The sequence below is a fragment of the Thermobia domestica genome, chromosome 3 (assembly GCF_964235325.1).
Source record: "Thermobia domestica chromosome 3, izTheDome1.hap1.1, whole genome shotgun sequence".
Classification (NCBI taxonomy): Eukaryota; Metazoa; Arthropoda; class Insecta; order Zygentoma; family Lepismatidae; genus Thermobia; species Thermobia domestica.
Window position 1 is genome coordinate 135561580 of NC_137456.1, and position 23382 is coordinate 135584961.

Here is a 23382-nt window from a genome sequence, read left to right on the forward strand (position 1 = left end):
CCTTTAAGCTAGGGGCATGAAACATGGTAGATTCGTAATTTAATATAAGTAGACATGTATTCTATCGTTCTAAAATCCTGCTTTTAAGGAGGATGAGTCAATTTCGACAATGATTTTTTTCCCATTCGAGTCAAAAACAGTCTCATCATAACTGATAAACTATGAACCGTTTAAAATTATTTTTGGAGCATGGTAAGCATTTAGCTTAAACAGGGATTCTATCACGTTACTTTCATTAAACTGTATATCGAGTGGCGGGATAATGGGCTTAAACTTTAAGCCAAAGAATTGAATATTTCACGAGCACCCAACGCTAGGACGATGAAGTCTGGTACATAAACTCCTTCTTAGTAGCTCAAGTAGTAGAGCGTTGGCTTCGCATTCGGGAGGTCGTGGGTTCGATTTCCGCTGCACCCCACCCTAAAATAGTGTCGTCATTATTCGATTAAAAAAGAATCAACAAAGTTTTTTACTTCGGGTGCTTTTAGTTTGTTCAACTCTAGAGGTATTGTAGAACACGTTACGTATGGTTTCACGCCTTTCTGCGTCGAGACATAGAAGGTGGTGACGTCATAACTTAAAAAAAATATTTAGGCCAATTTTTGTTTTATTATTATTATTATTATTATTATTATTATTATTATTATTATTATTATTATTATTATTATTATTTTGGTGACCTTACTTTTTTCACCTAGAAGACTGAATTTTTGCAGAAACATTCAGTCCATCGAGTAGTATTTATCATATCTTTTTCAAATGTCTGCGATAGCACAGGGAGGCAAAACAGAGGGGCAAAAAGGTAAAGAAAAGGGATATTTTTTTAATCAAAAAATTCCTTTTTGTGGTTTTTACGCCTCAGATACATGATGGAGACATGTGAATGGTACCGTTTGAAAAGTTGTTCTATTCTAAAGAGAATGATGGACGAACCATGATCCTAGGATGAATAGGGATATCTCAGGAAATTTTGACCTGAGATCCTGTTTTATACGGGAACCTGGGGTATTGTGAGTATATTATTTTTTGGCGGGCTTACTTTTGCACCTAGAAGATTGAAAGTTTGCACAAATATTCAGTTCACCAAGAAGTACTTATCAGATTTTTTCAAATCTCTACGTTAACGCAGGGGGCGTCCTAGGGGCAAAAATGGAAAGAAAAGGGATATTTTAACCCCCCCTCCAAAAAATGTGATTTTTCCACCTCACATACATGATAGAGACAAGTGAATGATACCGTTTGAAAGGCTGTTTTATTTTGAAGAGGATTAAGTATAAAACATGACACTAGAATAAATAGGGATGTCTCAGGATTTTTTTTTTTTTACCTGAGATCAGGATCTTTTGCGGTAATCTGGAGCATTGTAACGATCATTGGTGAATATTTTCCCCGCCTTTACTATTCATAGAAGATTGAAATTTGTATACACATTTAGTGCACCTTTTAGTATTTTTCAGTTGATTTTCATATCTCTGCGTTAACACAGAGGGGTCCAGAGGGGTTCAAATTTTTTTTTAAAAAATCAGAGAAAAATCCCGATTTCTCTCAAAATTTCCCGGCTGAGGGACATGATAGGGAAATGTGAATGGTATCGTTTTAAAGGTTGCTCTATTGTAAAAAAAAAAAAAAAAAAAAAAAAGTGAGGCATGAACCATGATCCTACGATAAACAAGGAAGATGCTGTAGCCGTTTGACTGAAACTCTATAATTTACCTTTAAAAAGCCGGAATTTTAAAGCGTTAAGTAATGCCTAGTTATTCAATAACCCACAGAAAAATCACTTTACGACCATCCCAGTATAAGTAGAAGGAAGCATGCCTTTTTTGTGATACGGCATTCAGCCAGACGATTTGGGCGTTCAGAGCACAAGGGAATCAAGTAATATTACCAAAGTTAACACTGTTTTCTTTCTCCTTAGAAGTTAGTCGCATGAATCTTTTAATCTAAGATAGGAGATTCAAGTAGAGATCTTAAAGGCGAAATATGTCCTAAACACCAAAAGTAGACTTGATTTCCTTATGCACTAAGTGCGCCAATCCCCAGTATTCTTGCTTCCGCCACCAATCAAAATTGGATGATAGGAAATTCGTCTGTAGTGAATGACACGTGATAAATATGACTTTTTAAAAGACATTCACTTATAATTGCTTTGTGTGGTAGACCTCACGTAGGAACGAAAAATTTGCTTTATTGCTGAAGACTACAATGCCAAGCAAGCTAAAGTGGTAAGCATGGAAGAACATATAGGGACGGCAAGTTGCCTGGAACTGACCAGAGGCTGCCACCCACGAACATCTTGAAGGAGAAACAGGTTGTCTTAGTAATAGATGGAGGATTGCCACAAATAAGCGTAGAATCTTTGAAAAAAACAGAGAAACATCACATTCAAATTAGCGCCAATTGCGACACGCCACTTGTATTCACATGATTGTACTTATATAGCACGATCGGAGCAATTGATGACTGAGACGATGAAATTATAGGAAATTATTGAAATGAAAAGAAATTATGCCGGTTTAACGTTCCATGGTTATGCTCTTAAGACTAAAGGAGACCAAAATTAATGAAAGTAATGAAGAACTAATTAAATTTTTGTGCTTTTACATTGGGAAATGAACCCGAAGTCACATGAACTAAAGGCACATGCAATAGTCATTTGATCAACGGGATGGTCATGGAAGTTAATATTTTATCTGAGGGTACAATACTGTATTCACATTTATTTCCAACAGTTTGCTTAAAGCAAATAACTTCTAACCACTCTCTTTATTTACATGCATATTGGTTCATAATAGTACTTTTAACTTCAGTTTGATAAATTCTTAATCAGTTATTAAACTTTGGTGATTTTATTGTACATAATATGTTTTCTTATTAATTTATTTACTAAAAATATTTTAGATGCAGCCAAAAGGCCATGTTACACTAAAACTTTAACAACAAAACAGCAAACTTCTAAAGAAAGTTTGGAAAGGCTTATGTATTAAAGATATCCCGGAATTCGCCTAATGGAACTGAAAAATCACTATTCATAATGATTGTTATCGAAATTCAAACCTGGAGACTAACAATGAGGGTATACGAAGAAGGACCAATGCTAACCACCAACCTAAATTCGCTCAGTAAATATTACCTAATTATTTTCCTGGAATTATTTTTATAAAATGTTTATTACGTTCATGAAGCAAAGAATGAATTTTCTATTTCAATTGAGAACTATCTCTACTATATCTTTAATTGACAACCAGTGGTTTACGTTCATTATTTCTGTCCATTTTCTATAATACATATTACTTGTAAACACTATTTGGAGTAGACGTTTTATTTAGTAATGTTTCATTAGAGTATGATCATATGTTAATTAAAGTTTCAAATATTTAAGTTTTCCTTTCCGATTACGACAATTACTAAAAATGAAGATTCCTCATTTTATAAAATTCTTGATAATTTTAACATTTTTAAAACACAATTTTGAATTATTTGCAAGTATTGAAATAAAGTAGAATGAATCTAGTAACTATGAACACTTTTGAAACAAAAGATTTTTCTTGATCGAAAAGACAGAAACAATAAAAAAGTTTACTATGGGACTTTAACTTGTGATCATGGAAAAAGTAGTACATTTGGGTGTTACACGCTAATCAACTATTTCACGAAGATGAGTTAAAGTTTGCTTTCTTGGTAAATATATGTAAGGAAATCACTAACACAAAATGCCGGATTATTTCTCAAATTTTCTGGCTTATTTCTATTTAGTCTTTTGTTTACGTGTCAAATGTTTAATACCTATGCTTATTAGGATTGTGGTGTGTATAAAGTAAGTAACACTATAAGAGGTTTACGTTGTATTTCTAATAGAGTATAAAATACCCTTCGTAAACTCGCCACATTTACGAAAAAGGAATCTAGAATTTGGCAATGAAAGTTTCGGAGATTCCATTTTTTGCACTTCTAACTTGTTTATCTTTTATTTCTTTTTCGAAATATCTGTCTGGGAGCACGTGTTTCTTTCTCCTACACATTTCCAAGAAGACATACAAACTTTTCTTTCATAAAAAAGAGAAATATTTCTATTTATGTAATTCTATTTCTAAAAACATGAGACCAAATTTTGGACACAAGCGTACATGTATAAACTTGCAACATGGAGTAGATTTAACCCCCTTTCCCTTGTATTACATGGATAGGGTTATATCTGCAAGTGAAAGAAAAGGACATACCAAGTATCATAAAAATCGGGCAAGTTTCGCGACAGTTTCCGTGGAACAGACAGACGGACACACAAATACCAGTCAATTTGAATAGAAGCTTTGTCAACGCGCGCTTTAATTAAATGACGACAACAGGATTAAACGATACGCAACCTGGGAGGGGTAATTGTTTAATGTTTTCCAGACAATTCTGTCGTGTGGAAAAATAATTCTTTTAGGATGTGTTTGCTCTAACGCAGTGCAAAAGCGAGAAATATTTACCTCTTGACTAAAGAAAATCATTACTCCTTTGAAGAGTTGGAAGGAACCGCACCCTATGTGAAGATTTGGACTGAGATGTCTGCAACATCCTTGTTTTCCCCAAATTTATTTCGCGGTTCTGTTAGCCATGTAAATAGTTAAGCGTGTTACCAGACTAGTTTCTGCCTCAACTGCAAGTTTGAACACTCGTCGATCGAATTTCAATAAGATAAAGCATCAGAATATTATTTGCTTGCATTGAGAAAACACCTAACTAAAGTGTTTCCCAACCGGGGTTCTCCAAAGTTTCCAAAACCTTATGTCTGATCTCAAAGAAGTCACAAACTGATAGCGCATTGTGGGTTTTATCGAACAAAGAGTTGTAAGTACTTATTACCACACAAGTGACGAATTTAAAGAAATCGTTCGAAATGCATTTACAATTAGTCCAGTGTTACTGTGGAGAATTTTGCACCATATCTGGAGGGTTATTAATTCTGTTATGAAAATAATGGTGTATATACAGATATCTCGAATGGAAGTATAGTCTATAAGCTTTTCAGATAATATGTATTTTCTGTTATGTTTACGTCGGACCCAACAACATTCAGAGCCGAAACATACATGATGGAATTTTCGGTTCATTTTGTTCTTGAAACACATATGATCTTTAGATTATTTAGCACTCGTACACAAAATATTAATCAAAAAATCAATGTATTTCACTCTAATATCTTATTATAAAGAGTAGAATCAAAACAATATCGTGTTCGGTTACTTTGTATATACTTTTCATAATTAAGTAATACTTGTAAAATAGAAAAAATGAATTTACATAACAGTAAATAACATATAGGAAAGTTCATTTGATAGTTAATCTAATATATCTTGATCTATTTTTCTGTATCCTATGTTCTTGCTCCTTGTCATTATATATTTCCCTTGTGGGTTTGATTACTTGCCCTAATATATAGAGTATTTTCTTATTATAAGGAAACTGATGGTGCCCTTAAATACTATACTATTCCACAATATACTGCCAGTGTTACCCCATTTTGTCCAAGATCGTCACATCGATTTTATTGGTATGTGTATTCATATTATTAGAGTATATGGCCATTTTGTTGTTCTGTGTAGAAAATCTAAAATCAAATTGCATTTACCACATGTCCGATTTAAAATGAACATATATATATATTATGTAATTAATTATTTCACTTTCATCACAGGTTTTATGAATCACCTCAAAGACATCGAGATATTAAAGTTGGCTCGAAATAAACTTAAGAGGCTACCAGATTTTGCTATCAACCAAAGGAAACTACGAATATTTGATTTCAGTGGTAATGATGATCCACCTATTCAAGATATAAAGGAAGACATGAAGAATATGAGACTTCTGGAAGAACTATATTTATCAAAGGCCAAGATTGAGTATTTCCAAAGGAACACTTTAAATCCGCTCAAACATCTTACAATATTAAATCTCACAGATACTGCCATTATTACCATTTATTCTGGTTCTTTTGAAGGATTTCCGAAACTGCAAATTCTTGATATTTCCCACAACAGACTGAGAACTATGTCATCAGATGTGTTTCAACCACTAATTTTTTTGAAGTTTCTTGACTTAAGTTATAATTTCATAGCTGATGTCCAGAAGTTAATTATAAACGCAGAATTACGTTTGTTGGATTTGGCCCACAATAGACTACGATCATCACAAAATTTAATTGATACTCTTTACAGTAAAGGTTCAATCGATTTTTTAAATCTAACAGACAATGGCATGACAGAACTAAAAGATATAACCGTGTATAAATCAAGTAGCAAACGCTGGATTAATCATTTGATTTTATCACATAATCAAATCCCTGCTTTCTCATACGCTGTAGCTGAAGAATTGCTTTATCTAAAATCGCTGGACATGAAAGATAACCCTTTCGATTGCAACAACTGTCAACTTTTGGAACTACAATACTTTTTGAATAACACAAACACGGAACAATTTATTCAAGGTCCGAACCTAACATGTGTTGAGCCTGCTAGTAAGAGGAATGATTGGATAAGAAACTCTACCTTAATTGACGCTTGTAAGGGAGCCGATTATTCTTTTGTTATAGTTTTGACAGTTATATGCACCACTATAACTGTAATATGTCTTGGTTTACTTGTATATTCATGTAGAAGATTTATTCAACGATATACATTTTTTATTTCCTACGCAGTATATCTAGCAAAGATCAAACAAGAAATACAGAATACTGGTAAACCCTATGAACAGTGCATCTACGACTGCTTCATATCTTACAGGTAATTTCAAATTCCTACATCTATCTTCTATATATATAAAAGAGAACGTACAAATCCTTTGTTAGCTCATCACGCTAATACGGCTGAACCAATTTCTTTCATTTTTGGGGGGTTATTAAGATTTGGACCCTAGATGGTTTTTATCATATCACTTTAATTTTCAATTACCAGTGTCTTGAGATAATTGACCATTCAAGTGTCCATAACGTACAAATCCTTTGTTAGCTCATCATAGCTAAATCTAACCGTATTTATATGCAACCCACATGACCGTGTCACTCGGCGGGTTAACATAAATGACAGGCGATATAATGTTAACATTTACTCCAATCTTCTATGGTTTTTATCATATCACTTGAAAGCGAAAAAGTAAAAATTATCTAAGTAACAAAGTTTATTGCGTTCCGGGGTGACCCCAGCGAAGCGGGGTGAACGCTGCTAGTTTTATGATATTTTAATTTTACTTTGAGGCTATGTCATAAAATTCTACAGCCTTATTACTGTTTAATGAATACGTGTCCAAAGATGATAAATAAACCTACCGATATATCTTATTCACTTAAACAAAATGATAAGCGCGAGTATATAATCTCGTGCGCGGTTTTCGAGAAAATAAAGAAACACAAATTTCTTTGTAAAAACTAAAAGTTGACTGAAGGAGAGCTATGCTATTTATTAAAGTAAAACCGATACCGATATATACGCACATTAAGATGTATTTCATATGACATTTCGTATTTCATCATTCAGTACGACTGTACTTTGTAGTAACCCGAATCGCACGACATTTTTTGATTATTTTTACAGCTTTCGTTAATTTGTAATGATACAGGGTGACGCATGGAAACGGCAAATTTTGAAGTAACGTCATTTAAGGAATAAACGCAGGAAAAACATATTTTATTGACGAAGGGGTATGCCATTTATGTATTCATTATAAAATGTGTCAAAGTATATCTTTACTTCTTAAAGATGACATAGGGAAAAATGCTCCATTTCGGCGTTCACATTAAAAAAGCATGTTGTGGAAACCTCGGAATGCTCGGTGTTTGCATGTCTCTATAATAGGACTGGCAATGGTTTCTTTTTCAATCTTCTGTTTCAGTTCATGGATAGTCGCAGGGACGGGTGGGCACATCTTAAATGTCTCTATAGGAAGAAACCGCACACACTAAGATCAGGGGACCTCGCAGACTACTATCCTACTGGAACCATATATTTTCAATGTTAAGATTAAGATTATCGGTGTAAAGAATATTTCAAGCTTATCAATATACCGAGCGGATGTTACTGTAATTGCAATGCCATCTTCATTATTATTTATTTTTAATAACTCTATGTTAAAACTATTTTGTTTATTACAAACTAAGTACAACTATTATTTTAAAAAATAACATGATACGTAACCAAATGCAGTTCAGTTCGTTTTTCTAGTCGCCGCCTTAACTTTGATTTTGGGAGAATTGTTATTCTGGCAACACTGTATTTTTTATGGATGGCAACACTAAAAATTCTTCAGGTTCATATTTTCTGTTATAGAATAGCAATATCTCCTTTCACTTATGAATAAACAAGCAAAAAATGGTAATTTTTTTATTATTTTTAGTAAGGCAGGCTCTTAATGTAACCTAACGAAAATATTTCGTAATATGAATTGGCTACTATGTAGAACTATAACAGATATATTAACTAAAGAAGGAAATACAAGGATGGACGAATTAATGGCCAAGTTTAATACTATTTCGTACTGTGTCTTGAGGTGTATGAATGAATAATAATATAAAATAAAATAATGAATAAACAAGTATAAAAGATAAATGAAAAATGAAATGTGAATATTATGTAATTACATTATTTTATATGAGGCCCATTGGGAAAATTTTGTACTTTATAGCAAATTTTAGTAATAATCTTATTTTAGTCCAGGGTCCTTTGTTAATTTTTACGATGTCAATCAAATTACATTATTGCAAGTCTTATTGCATTTAGGATATCAGACAAATTGATTTCAATAATTATTATTAAGAGTTCTGCTTTTTGACACGTCCTGGGAATAATGAGTTTTTTCTTAGATTCGGACCTCGAAATTTTTCTTTCGCGTTTCTCGATCTTCTGCTTTCTCTTTTAACTTCCAGTATTTTATTTTATTTTATCGATCAATTGAGTTTTTCTTCTTCCTACTTTTCGTTTTCCTTCTATCTTTTGTTCTATGGCGGTATGAAGAAGACAATTTCTTCACAAGATTTGTCCAATAAATTGGCTTTCATACGGAAGATAAAGGCTAACATTCTCCTCTTTTCTCCTATCCGTTTCAAAACATATTCGTTTGTTATTCTTTCTGTTCATTTTATCTTCTTCATCTTCCTCCAACACTACATTTCGAATCTCTCCAAATATTTCTTCTCCAACTTCTGAAGTGTCCAAGTCTCTGAGTCATGTAGTCCAGAAATTGATCAACTTCTTCCTTAGTTCAATTAAGACTGCTAGTTAGAAGTGATATTTTCTTCTTGAATGTTTCTTTGACTTTGACAATTCCTTTTGATGCAGTAAGGTCTCTCATCAAAACACTTCCTAGATACTTGAAATGATCGATCTCATCAAGTTCTCTTTGTTCTACCCTAGCCCGTAAGGGCGCGTTTCCATCGAACTTTCGATTTTTCAACATTGATTTCCATTCCATATGGTTTTCTAGTGTCAACTATTTTGTCAATCATCCGCTATAGTCATTCTTCGGTGCTAGCTATAGTACCCGTATCATCTGCGTACCTGATCTTGTCAGTGATTTGCCCGTCAATCTTAAAATCTCCAATTCCCGTTAATGTTTCTTCATTAGCCATTCCCTGTAAATGTTGAATAATACATAAAGAATAATCTATCAGAAATAATTGCTCCATATAAATTACCGATATACATTCTCGTGGTAAGTTAAGACAGAATAAATATGCAACCGACTTTTAGGTACGTTAAGCAGTAATATTTCTAGACAAAGAGATACAAACATTGTTATTATTATTATTAGTTCAGTAATTTTAGAATTTACTAACTTTCAGTAGTAATTTTTTATCTTTCAATTGTAGATCAATAAATTTAGAAGCAGTTTTGTAACTTCCAGTAGATGTTTTTGTAATGTTAATAGTAGTTTCGTACATTTTAGTAGTGATAGTACTTTTAAGTTAGGAATGAAAACTGCGACTTTGGATGGTCCTCCAGGTTGGAGTTTGACGTATGGTTGGCGCCAGTTGTCAAAACAATTGCCAAATCAAATCTGGATCGAAAGAGTAATGTGAGTGAGAAAAATGCTAGGAGTACCCACAGAAGCGATTCTTTGACCTATTGCCTTAAAGCTGTGAGAAGTGAGCAACCACTACCCTTAAAAATTGACGGAAGGCGTCAAAGAAGCAAGTCTACAAATAGTAGATCAGAACGTGGAACCTTGACAAGTAGGGTCCACAAACAATCGACAATGCTGGCAAGTGTAAGCTAAGCATTTATCCACGAGGCGAAAGGGAGGAGTTTAAGATTAAAAGAAATAAGAAATAGATATAATCTAATATACACAGGGAGCAATAACAAAGAGAATGGCATTGATATTGTCTTGGATAAGAATATAAAGGAAAAATTGGTGGACATGAAGAGAATAAGTGACAAAATTAGGATAGTGAAGCTTGTGCTAGATGTAAGAGAAACTTTTAATACAGTCAGCGTCTATGCCCCACAAGTTGGATGTGATGAGAAAGCAATACAAGAATTTTGGATGGAGTTACATCAGAAACATATCCTAGCAGGAAATCTAAATGGGCATATAAGACGATGAAGGTCAAGACATGAAATAATACATTAAGGATATTGTAGGAATTTCGATTAGAGATTAGTGTTGTATAATAATAGATAGACTGTTGGATTTGCAGAAAGAAAAGTGGTTGTTATATATGCTGCATGTTTGTGTTAAAAAATAGGTCGATTTTGCATAGCCTTTTCGCATATTAAGTAGAATTGTTTGGAATGTAAATGTTATTGAAGTATAGAAGATTAAGTCTCAAGTAAGTACATTTTTAATCATAGTTTAATTACTATAAGTTTAGTCCGCTGCATAAAGTCTTAAAATGGCGCAGACATTGTTTTCGATTCTGCATCCTAGCATGTTATTGATGGTAACACAACAGTATACATTAGTTTGATGTGTGATGAACATATAATCAAATATTTGGTTGATTCCACAGCACTAATTTCAACTATTGGGTACAATCATATGGCAAAATGTTGGCGAATAAACAACTTATGGCATTTCGCAATACCTATATGGCGGTTCTGCAGACCGTTCTGTTATGAGACGTAACAGATAAAATATTGGTGGAAGTAACTTTTGAAAATAAAAAATTTTCATTGCTGCTTATTATTATGGCCCAAAGAGCACAAATACTACTTGCGGAGGGACTGGATGGAAAATAGATTAACTTTTTATGCGAACAGTAGATGCATGTACACTCATGTCCAAAATGATTGTCGCATATCTATAACTGTTCTTCTTGTAAGAATATAATTTGATAATGATTTTGCAGGGTACTTTTAATACTGATACTATGTGTATAATCGGGAAATGTGTATTTATGGTAAATATCACAGGAAAAGAATAATAAATACGAAAATTAGAGTGAGTAAAACAAAATGTTGCTAAATGGACAAGAAAGTTTTATTTTTCGTTTTATTGTTCTTATTTACTGCTCTTTTAACATGAAATTTGCCACATACATGTCTTTGCCGATTATACACATACTAACATTATAAGAAATACCGGGCGAATTCGTTATCAAATTATACTCCTACAACAACATATTTATAGACATGCGACAATAATTTTGGACATGAGTGTACATGCTAACAGTAGGAACAATGAAATACAAATGCCTAATACGTGCTTCTAGATTTAACAATGTTTAAATAAAAAGGGATATAAGCTATCTTTTAAGCAAATAGAAGAAATAATTTACCATTATATCTTTCAAAAGTGTGTTGATTAGAGGATATAACGTTAGTATCCCTTTAAGACAAAACAGTGCATATACTTTTACCAAATTTCATATGACTAAAGAGATAAGGACAAATTACAGCTGGATAAGTTATGTGGAATGCAAGCCCTAAAACCTATTACTTACTACGACTGGTCTATACATTAATAATTATCAGAAAGAAGAATAGCACCTTGGATTAATGTATGGATTTTAAGAATGTCATTAACCAAGTGACAGATAGAGTACCATAACCACTACCTAGAATAGACTACATCATTAATTTATTATCAGTTACACAATATTACTATCTGCTCGATCTAAGAAATGCATACTTGCAATTAGAGGTTAAATAAAACTATAAGATATATTTAGTTTTAAATACTCTTTGGGGTTTGTACGAACAGTATCGTTTGCCTTGTGATTTGGAGTGTTCGGCACAGTTATATCAGCGTTTTATGGTGCACGTATTTTCCAATTAGCAAAGCGTGAAGTGTTATATAGATGGCGGATGAGAATCTATATGAGGATCTATATTACAACAAAATTTTGACAGGATAATGACGGCGTCAACAAACTTCACACAACTTAACATCCTCGTAAATTTTGAAAAATGTATTTTCTTTGTACCTCTTTTTAAAAGCAAAGCAGATATGCAAGAATGTGGCCACTAAGGGATTAATATTTGTGAGCTTTGCAATGAAGCTGTGTGTGTGAGAGAGTGACAGAACCAAACTGAAAGAAGAGATAGAAATATAACAGTACCAATTTGGTTACACACTAAGACGATCGGCAACGGATGCAATATCTGCACCTGGAATACTAACGAAAAAATATTGAGAATACCAGATCCTTCACTTGATTTACATCGGCCTAACTTGGAGGAAAATTATAACAGAGTACCATGAGATCTTATTTGCTGGGCACTAAAGACTCCGAACACTATCTTATTTGCTGGGCTCCGAACACTTAAAAATATGAATGACAGATATAGGACAGCACTGAAGATCACGGATGGAATAAAAGAAGAATTCACACATAATGTGGAACTTCATCAGGAATATAGTCTTAGCTCATATCTTCTTCTAGTTGTGATGGACGCGCTTACGCAGGATATCCAAGAGTTAGCACCTTAGAGTACGCTACTTGTGGATGATATCGTTGTTGCGAGTGAGACAAAGGCAGCAATGGAAGAGAAATTAGATATCTGGAAAGAAGAATTGTAGAGTAACGGGCACAGAATCAATAAAACTAAGAAATAATATTTACAATTGCATGCTATAGAACTAAAGTATATGAATAAACAGAGCGATAAATAATAAAATAATAGAAATAAACATTTATTAATTAATAATTGTATAATATATGTACAAAATAACGTTCACAATACGATATGTTCATGATTGTAAATGGCAATATGTATATGTGGTGAAAATCACTGTTGTCTCCGAGCAATTCTCCCTTTCTTGAACTATTATGTAATCTGAAATACAAATAAATAATCAAATCATATCAAAATCTGTATAACATAGCAAGACAAGACACTACCAGTACGTCCATATGATTACATACAATGATAACATCTTAACTATATGTATGTTATTAACTACTCTAATAAATGTTAGTTAAGATAACTAATTCTATGGCCTATGGAACCCGAAGGTTCAATGTCGTTTTTGCAAAAACACTCCACTGACTTCTATCCTTAGCTAATTGGACCAAGTTTCTACTTTCTATCTCTATTTCTGCGAGATTCATCTTAATATTGTCCTCCCATCTGCGGCTACGTCTTTCTAATGGTGGTTTTCCGATTGGTCTTCCACTTAAAACTTTGAATCGTTCCTACTTTCTTCCATCCTGGCTACATGACCTGCCCACCTGAGCCTCCTAGATTTAATGAACCTAACAATGTTTGGTAAACCGTATAAATTATACAGTTCCTCGGTATGAAGTTTCCACCATTCCCCATTCCCGTTCATCTTTGGTCCGAATATTCGTCTCAGGATCTCGTTCTCAAATACTTTCAGTCTGCATTCTTTCCTCAGCGTAAGCGAACATCTTTCGTAACCATACGGAACAACAGACAGATTATGTTTTATATCCTTTAAGCTTCAAATTTCTCGACAGAATTTGAAACGACAAGAGATTTTGAACTGAATAATAACACGAATTTCCTGATTTTAAGCGAGATTTAATTTCTTCGTGAATATGATTCTATTGATCCTAGATATTTGAAGGTATCCACTTTGTCAAAAGTGTTATTTGATCTTTTAACGCACTCATAATTTGCCGTAATACGATCCCGACGAACTTCCAAGTATTTAGTTTTCTCTGCGTTCACTTCTAAACCCATGTCCCTGCAAGTTTTTAATAAGACCTCTGCATTCCTCTCTATTATTCCACTATCATCCCCTATTAAATTTACATCATCAGCATTCGATATAACTTCGTGATAGCGTACCCCAGGACAAAGTTTAATAATAATGGCGACAACGCAACTCCTTGTTTCAGGCCATTCTCGACGTGAAAGCTCGTGGACAAAACCCATCCTACCATTACTTTGGAATTCATATAAACATATCCTTATTAATCTAATTAGCTTTTGCAGTATTCCAAATTCTGTAATTTTTCTGTCTTAATCGAGTCATAAGCCTTTCTAAAATCAATAAATAATTCATGTATATTGACCGGGGTATTATATTCCCAGTTCTTTTCGATTATTTGTGGAATGGTAAATATTTGGTCGAGAGTTGATCGATTTCGTCTAAATCCGCACTGATAATCTCCAATAAATACTCCTGCGTATAGGGTTAATCTTGCTAATAGAATGTTTGAGAGGAGCTTATAGGATGTTAACAGCAGAGAAATGCCTCGGTCGCCTTTCTTGTGAATTGGAACAATGATTGATTCTTTCCACTCTTGTGTCAATTCCTTCTTATAACAGATAAGGAGAATAATTTTGTGTATCTTGCTCCACAATTTATCGCCTCCAGCTAAAATTAACTCAGCCGGAATTTCGTCTACATCCAGAGATTTGTGTTTCTTTAATTTCTTTATAGCAATTTCTAATTCTATTCGGTTAGGTTTTGGAATATATGGTTCTACGTTGTGTATTTCCCTTTCTCCACACACATTAGTTTTCGTCTGCGTGTTAAACAAATCGTCAAAGATAACTTTCCATCTATTTAAGATGATATCTGTATCAGTGAGAACTGTTCTGTTGGCTCTTTTTAATATATAATCACCTTTCTTAAATTCATTGAGTCCTTATACATGTTCTGAATGCTTCTGATTTTACTATTATCTTTAAGTTCATTACTTTTAGAATTCAAAAATCGAGTTTTTTTGTTCTAAAAGTTTTGGAAGTTTTCTGTCTGATGTCTACGAAATTTTGTGTAATTTTTTCATTCGAATTTTGAGGTAAGGTGATTTTGAGTTTAACGTCCCGTTGAGCAGCGAAGCTATATGAGACGTGGACCTACTGATTAAGGTGGAATCCGAACCACATGAGCTCCCGCCGGGAATCGAATCCGGGTCTCCCAACATTCGGATTTTGTAACCAACGTAATGTTGCCTGCTTTCTCTTCTCTGCTAGTTTAATGCATTCCTAGTCGAACCATAGTTTGTTCCTACGTATTTCTGCGTGTTCCAATTTTTCTTTTGCTGAAATTTTAATGCTATCTCTGATTTTAATTTAAGTATCCTGAACACTAGTGCACTCCGAATCTTCTAAAACCGAGAATATATTTGAAACTTCAATATAGTATTCCACTCTGGCTTTCTTCCCTGGCTCTCTTCTCATTTCTTTAAATTAAATCTTTCCGTTTTCGGACATTGAATATTTCCCTTATTCAATGATAATCACTTTCTTGTTGTCGTTGCTACCAAATAGTGATCAGTGTCACAATCAGCTCCTCTAAACGACAGAACATCAGTTATGCTAGAATGTCTTCTTCTATCTACTAAAACATGATCAATTTGATTACGTGTTTTTTCGTCTGGTGAGGTCTAAGTATATTTATGAACATCGCGATGTGGGAATTTTGTACTCTTCACAATAAAGTTTTTGGATGTTGCAAAGTTCACGAGTCTAACACCGTTGTCATTACTTTCCTTATGCAGACTTTCGTTCCCTATAATTAATTTGAAAATATCCTCTCGTCCTACCTTCATATTCAAACCACATAATAGAATTGCCATATGAGATCACGAGAGTTGGTCAAATATCCTTTCCATTTCTTCGTAAAAATTGTCTTTTATATCGTCAACCTTATCTTCTGTTGGGGCATGTATATTTAAAATAATATCACACCACCGACCCTTAAGAGTAATAAAAGAAAGCCTATCATGAAGTAATTCAACCTGCTTAATTGCAGTTATTATTATTTGTTCGTGAACTAAAAGCCCTTTTCCTAATTATTGATTTTATTAACTTCCCCGTAGAGCAAAATTTCCGGACTCCACAGTTCCATTTCCTTCCCACCTAACTTCCTAAACTCCTGCTAGGTCAATTACGTATTTCTCTAAATCACTCTAATACGAACTATTTATAACGACGGCTATAGTAAAGTCTACTGTACTATTATCTACTCAAGATTACACTACTTTCTACTTAGAGTTAGTATAACATTGGTACTTACCTGTGGGACAAACCATGTACCCTGTCTTCACTGGAGCGACTGCAAGACATTGTAAAACCAAATCTGGAAAGAAAATAAGAAGTTTGATTAATAAGAAACTTGACAAAATTGTTAAAATGGTAGTTGTTTAATCAATATTATCGTTTCCTCTTAAAAAACTAATAATATCGCAATTTTACATTCTAAATGGTATCCTAATGGTGCTTTTGGTAATTCTAAGGAATATTTTCTTTCATCATATGATTTTGAATACATTTGGTGATAATTACCGAGGTAAACATTCTCATGAGTAATTCCTGGTTACTTGATTCCAGCTCCAATTTGTAACCGATTTGAAAGTGTTATCCATTCGCAATTACTTCTAAAGAGTTTTCTTAGATGGCGATGACGGTCCTAGTGTCTTTAAACATCGCGGAGGTCACCTTATATACCGAAGTGTACAAGGCCCAAATAAAGTGAAATGCCCCTGTTTACTGCCTTTCATCTTCTCACGAAGAGAGAGCTGTGGTTTACATTAAAAGATATATTATCTGCTGTCTGCTTCAGCAGAATAGAAAGTTTCAATTATTATTGAAACGAACGATGCACTTTTAAGTGACATTTTGTTTTCCATAAACTTGATAGATATCATGTCTTATCTTTTGGACAATTCTTAGACAAAAATTGAAGTTTAATAATTCTCCATTTTCTCAAGAACTATGAATGACAATTTACGCTATTTTAATCATGCTATTTATCGCGATGAGATTTGTCGACCGGTGTCTACATATAGGAAATCAAATATTTCAGTTTTATATTCCACGGTTATGCCGTGCTGGCTAGAGAAGACCTTGATGATGAGAATGAATGAAATGGTGGAATGAAGAAAGTGGAAGGAAATCGAAGGATCCCGAGCAAACCCACGCACACGGTGTTTGTTATAACTTAGTCAACTTGGGATACGAGCTGCGATAGAAGCAGGGATCCCATGCACCAGAGGAGAACCCTCTACTATATATATATATATATATATATATATATATATATATATATATATATAAAATTTATTTTATACATTGTTGTGACACGTTTCCAATATCATATAATTAAAGATACACAAAAAATTACATTTTCTTGTACACCAAAATTTACAGATACGTCTTGTAATACTATTTTTTGTAAAACCTGTCTGGTCTTAATCATATTTAATTCGTTAATGATTCGATCATGATCAAACGAAGTGTGTTATTTGTGGAATATAGAGCAAAATAACAGCCATAGTATAAACGGACTGACAAAAACACTTTAAATATCATTTCCAGTTGCGTATTAGCTTGTGAATTACTTCTTTAAATATTAAATATGACTGTACTGGTTCTAGCTGTTAGGACAACGACGATTGGAGTGCTCTCATCTCTATACTGAGATTATAGAATATATCGAATATCTCATTGAGAGCGACGAATTCCAAGCAAGCATTCTTAGACCTTTCTATCAAATTCTTGTAAGATGTATAAGGTATAGTGGCGTTATCTTCAAAGGTCAGTCCTGATTAGCATTATGCTTCTGAGATATTGAGCATACTTTTAAAACAACTATTGATATTTCCTGCATTATGCTTTTATTATATTTTTTATCAGTTTGATTTTTTTTTAAAAAAAAAGTGTTCTTTTCCACGAATTATCATATTAGCTTGTCAAATTTATTGATGTTATTTGCAAACTGCAGATTTCTTTTTCATTATATTTCAGCGCTAAAGATAGGGATTGGGTATTAACAAATCTTCAGCCAATGTTGGAGGAATCAGAAGAGAGATATAGACTTTGTTTGCATGAAAGAGATTTTCGTTTGGGATCTATAATAACCCATAATATTGTTCAGGCCATCGATAAAAGTCGTTGTACAGTGCTAATACTCACCAGAAATTTCATACAGAGTCAAGTAAGTGGCTATATTCTTTTGGTTAAAATAAACGGTAAATATGATACTGACTTACTTTAACAGTAAATCTCAGTTTTTAACAGAAACAAAATGTAAGTCGTAATAGATCTAATAATGTAGCCAATTGTAGTGTGTAAAATAAAAGTGGTTAGCTTTCACTTCTAGATACGCTTATTTGCTTATATTGCTAAAATAAATACTAGAAGTCTTTACTAATCTCTCGTGTAGGATTTACATGGCCTGTTTATATAAATATTAAAATATTTCATTTTACATGATAACGTGGTAATGATATAACATTAACAGAACTAATAGTAATAAATAATGTGTTTAAAATATGCATGGACATCAATACATGAATGCAAATTAATATTATAACGTCGTAGAAATTCACAGGAAACAAAGGAAGCATTATCATGATTATAAAAATAAAATAAGATTCATTTCCTGAAGGAGATGAATTATTGAAAGATTATAAAGAGAAACATATTTAAAGTTAACGTTTATTATCAACATACACTTTCTTTTCAAATAACATGCACATCATAATATATTACCACAAAATTTACATAGACCAGAAGAATCACATGTGACTTTGTGGAGAAGAAGAAATTATAAATAATTTCAGGCTACAATTAAAGTTCTTTATATCAGTTTTAATTTTCTAAAATTTCGTATTACATGGCAATTAGAATGAAAGCAAAATAATTATTGGCTATTATGTATTAAGTGAGAATTATAACGCAATATAGTACATGATAAATAACAAAAGTGTTCCATAACGAGAAAGTGAAAATATATATTACTATCTATGGTCTTTAACGATATAATTCATGAAATTGTGTTTACTGTAATTGGAAACTGAGACTAGAAAATTTTGCCATCACTATAATGTCTTCTTCACAAGATATATAGGCCTATACATATTTCGAAATGTGAATAAAGAATACAGCGATACAGTTTTAACATATTCAATACTTTGCTTTCATTTTAAAAGATTTCAACTACAATTTTTATAATTCTTTCTATCAATATTCTAAGAAAAGGTAAGGAAAAACTAAATGTAGAATGAATCTACTCCTTATTTGGTGTTTGATAATGGACAATATAAAATCTACCACTGTTATGATCTTCAAAACTTTAGTTTCTAAGAAACACAAGATAAATAACGCTAAAAGAAAATTAAACATGAGAAGGAAACAGAAAATATCAGTTTAGTTTCATATCTCAGGTTTTAAAATTGTGAGTATCGTTCAGGAAATGTCTTGGAAGCACATGAAAAAGAGAATGATACCAGTGGCTAAATTGTTGAATAGTATACTATTGTCCACAACGGCACAGAATATTTATGACAATATATCAAGTATTTTTTACTTTATTTTTCCCCTTTATTTTCAGATACTATAATATTTGTAAGGCTAATAGTATGTTTCAACTTATCTTTCAGTTGAAATACTCTAATACATATCATAATTACTCAAATAAGACAGATATAGCGCATGAGACACACTTGTATTAAAAATAGCCTAAGATGTTTCATAGTTAGGAGAATGGAACAACATGATGTGTATGGGTGTATATAATATTTACTGCTATATAGTGAATTACAAATCAATTAATGGTCTTGGTAGCAAAATCAAAACTTGAATAAAAAACGAAACAAATCAGTCTGTTTTTATTACGATTTCTGAATGTATGCACCAAGTTGCGTACACTTGGTTTTCAAACAAGTAATAAGCCAGTGTATTTACTTTAGTAATTCTAATTATATATAACCAAAGTCGTTTACATTTATTTTGTTAACCCTAAATATTTTAGTATTAAAAATATGCATTATTAAATAAAGTAATATGTTCTAAAGGAATTACCATAGCATTGTCGGTTATGTTTTACATACTGAACATCCTTGCTTATACTATCTTTGACATTGCAAGTACATCCTTTAATTACAATTGAAACAGTTTTGATTGTGCAAACGATATTTTCCTTTTCCTTTTGAGACATTTTCGGTCCATATCCAAAATAAGAATAATCCTAAATACCTTAAAGGGACTCTATTAATAATTAACTAGCACAGACTTCCAACACGGAGCATATAACACCAACTTCACAATGAGATTGAAGTAAATTTGCTGTCAAAACTTATATACATTAAGGTGAAAATGCATAGCACATGTTATCTACAAAGTTACGATTATTTTTTAATTATGTATTAAGCATTTGTGCTAATGCTATCTTTACTTTGCAGTGGTGTAGATGGGAAATGGAAATGGCTAACCATCGCATATTCTATGACAAAAACAGCTTTCTGATTTTGGTCGAGTTAGAGCGTCTGAATCGTACAGATCTTCCCAGACACTTGAAGTATCTTATGGATACCAGAACTTATCTGGAATGGCCAGGAGAAAACGAGGATCAAAGTCACTTTTGGAGACGTTTGAGTGAAGCTTTAGGAGAAAGTATTTACACGAGAAGTAAACAGGAGAAAATTGTGAACGTCACAACTACCACTGATTCGTCTGTAAGAATGCGATCTAATGTATGTTCAACTTCACTCTAGTGGTCCCTCGTTTTATTCTTCTTGATTAATATTGCATATTAGTATATTTTACGTTCTATTACAAGATTTGGTTCGTATAGAACTGTTTAGTTGTTCTACCATTATTTCACAAAAGAAGAACGATTAGTTATATTAGAGTTGTATGTAGATATCTTTAAGCAAATGCAATTATCAAGGGCCATTGGATGATTTTTCAATGGTCACGAACAGACCGAAACATTGTGAACATTTCACACAAAAATTCCAACTTACATTATAAATTTTTAAAACGTGTGAATACTTTATTACCAAAAATTTAGAAAATAAAGGTAATGTTATAATGCCTGTAATTTAATAACTTGGCTTAAATTATTTTAAGGCATGGTAGAGTATGAAGGATTATTAGGTTATATCAGCATAGAGTTACAGCAATTTTATGAACTTGAGTCCTTAAAAAAATCTACTTTTCTTAAAAGCCTTAGGTATTATGTACAAACACACTACGCGATCCCTTCTAACCTTCCGTACACTATTCTAACTATATTATAATTACTGTAATTAATTGTTCCATATCACATTTATTCTTGTATTTTCTGTTTTGCTGATAACATGTCTAAAACGACATAAAAAAGTAGACTTATTGATTTTCTGGACACTGTTACATTCTATAGTGCTATATTACTAGCTTTAAACTGAAAATTAGTTGTCTAAGAACGAGGCATATACCATTTGGTAGTTCTGATAGAGTTGAACAAGACATTCATAAGTTTGAAACCCCATGGTATGGCTTGATAAAACGGAGAAAAATATTTGAAAAGCTGAAAATTGATGCTCTGGGAAAACCATCCTACTTATTGAAATGACACTGATACTGAAATATATGTCCATCATGATCGTTATTATAATACTAGCAAGACAGTAATATAATTTATGGTTAATGAGATATTGACTAAATATAGTCGAAAGATAAGACAAATATGACTCGATAGATCACATCAACTTGAACATAGAAACATGTTGAACAAAATAACTCTCATGTGTAGTTTTCGAGGAAAAAACGCATTATTGTACGTAAAAATATGATGCAATTGATAGCTTTTATTTAGTTATAATATATACTTTTTAATTAATTCATGTACAGTATATGAAAAATTTAATACAGCATTAACTTTGTAAATAGTAGATCATATTTATTGTCGTAACACTGAGCACATACTCTTTATCAATGCTATACATATTCCTAAGAGTGACGCAGACAATCCAAAAAGTAAAGCACATACTACATGTAAACATTGCATCTGCCATACTCCCCGGACATTTCACCGTCCGATTATTACCTGTTCCATCCCTTGGACAATCACCTTAGGATACGCCCAGTTCAAATCCCTAGTAGAGGTGCAAAATGCACTTGATACCTTCTTCGGTTCACGGCCCACCAAGTTCTACCGCGATGGAATCCATGGCATTCCAGAACGTTGGCAGAAGGTCGTCGATGCTGATGGGGAGTATTTTTGATCTTCCAGGTACGTCTTAGGTGACATATCAATGTTCGAAGGTGGTGGGTGAAAAAGCGACAAAACTTTCTTGGTTAAATTTACAGTTTTAAGACAAATAGTTTTCCCTTGTTTTTCTTAACTCATAAAATTAAGTAAATGCGTTTGTTCCGAACACAAAGGTAAAATTATAATAGAAGACTCTCCAGAACGAATAGAAACATGAACATCTTACATAAACTGTCACAAAATCAGATTAGCACGTCCTACTATTATAGGCAGAGAAAAAAGACAAAATAATTAAGAAAACTCTATTTTGATTTAGCGGTTATTAGTCTCAAAATGGTAATGACACTATTACAATATATAAGTAATTAATAGTGCTTAGAAGAACGATCACTAAAATTCTTACTTTTTAAGAAATATCTTATAGGGAATATTTTTATCCGCCACCTTTATAGGAACTAAAAATGTATCCGCAAAAAGCTATAATAATGCGGATAACCGCGGATACATCCGCGCAGATCTCTCTCAATTGAAGATTCTATTGTATTATGTAAAGACTCTATGCAATACTGAGCATTATTGCTGTCGCTAGAATCTTCGACTAGTACGGTACGTTTCAAAATTCATTTTAACTGATTATTCATTGCTTCATAATTTTTATATTCTAAAATTTCATGACACTCTTTATGGGACTGTGCTACACACCAGTGTGTCACACCTCGCGACCCACCGGATGGAAACACTGTTGAAGGGGACGTTAAGTTCCAAACCAACCAACAAATCTATCTCGGCACCTGAATATCCCCTGTAAATGATATTTCAAGTTGTATATCGATCTTGCATTGTGTGGCCTAATCATCGTTTTGCCTAATAAATGAGGTCCGCCATATTAAGTGAAATTGCTTAATCCTTCTTCACTTAAAGTGTTGGTCAATAAAAAAAAATTTTGGAAGTGAGGGATATTACAATCTTTTTGACTTTCTCAATTTTAATTTGGATTTTATCCAACCAATA

At 32.8% G+C, this 23382-nt stretch overlaps 1 protein-coding gene across 1 annotated transcript; it reads left to right on the forward strand.

Moving 5' to 3' along the window:
• On the forward strand, positions 1-21975 carry LOC145681513 (toll-like receptor 2 type-2). Its single transcript, XM_081753159.1, has 4 exons — positions 1-192; positions 5681-6764; positions 18141-18330; positions 20579-21975. Exons 1-4 carry the CDS (start codon positions 162-164, stop codon positions 20888-20890), a joined length of 1617 nt encoding a protein of 538 aa, XP_081609285.1. The 5' UTR covers positions 1-161; the 3' UTR covers positions 20891-21975.
• Positions 21976-23382: the final 1407 nt, after the last annotated feature.

Coding starts and splice junctions, on each gene's coding strand:
- LOC145681513 (XM_081753159.1), top strand. CDS start 162: ATGAACCGTTTAAAATTATTTTTGGAGCATG. Junction 193..5,680: donor AAAATTATTTTTGGAGCATG/GTAAGCATTTAG, acceptor CTTTCATCACAG/GTTTTATGAATCACCTCAAA. Junction 6,765..18,140: donor GACTGCTTCATATCTTACAG/GTAATTTCAAAT, acceptor ATTATATTTCAG/CGCTAAAGATAGGGATTGGG.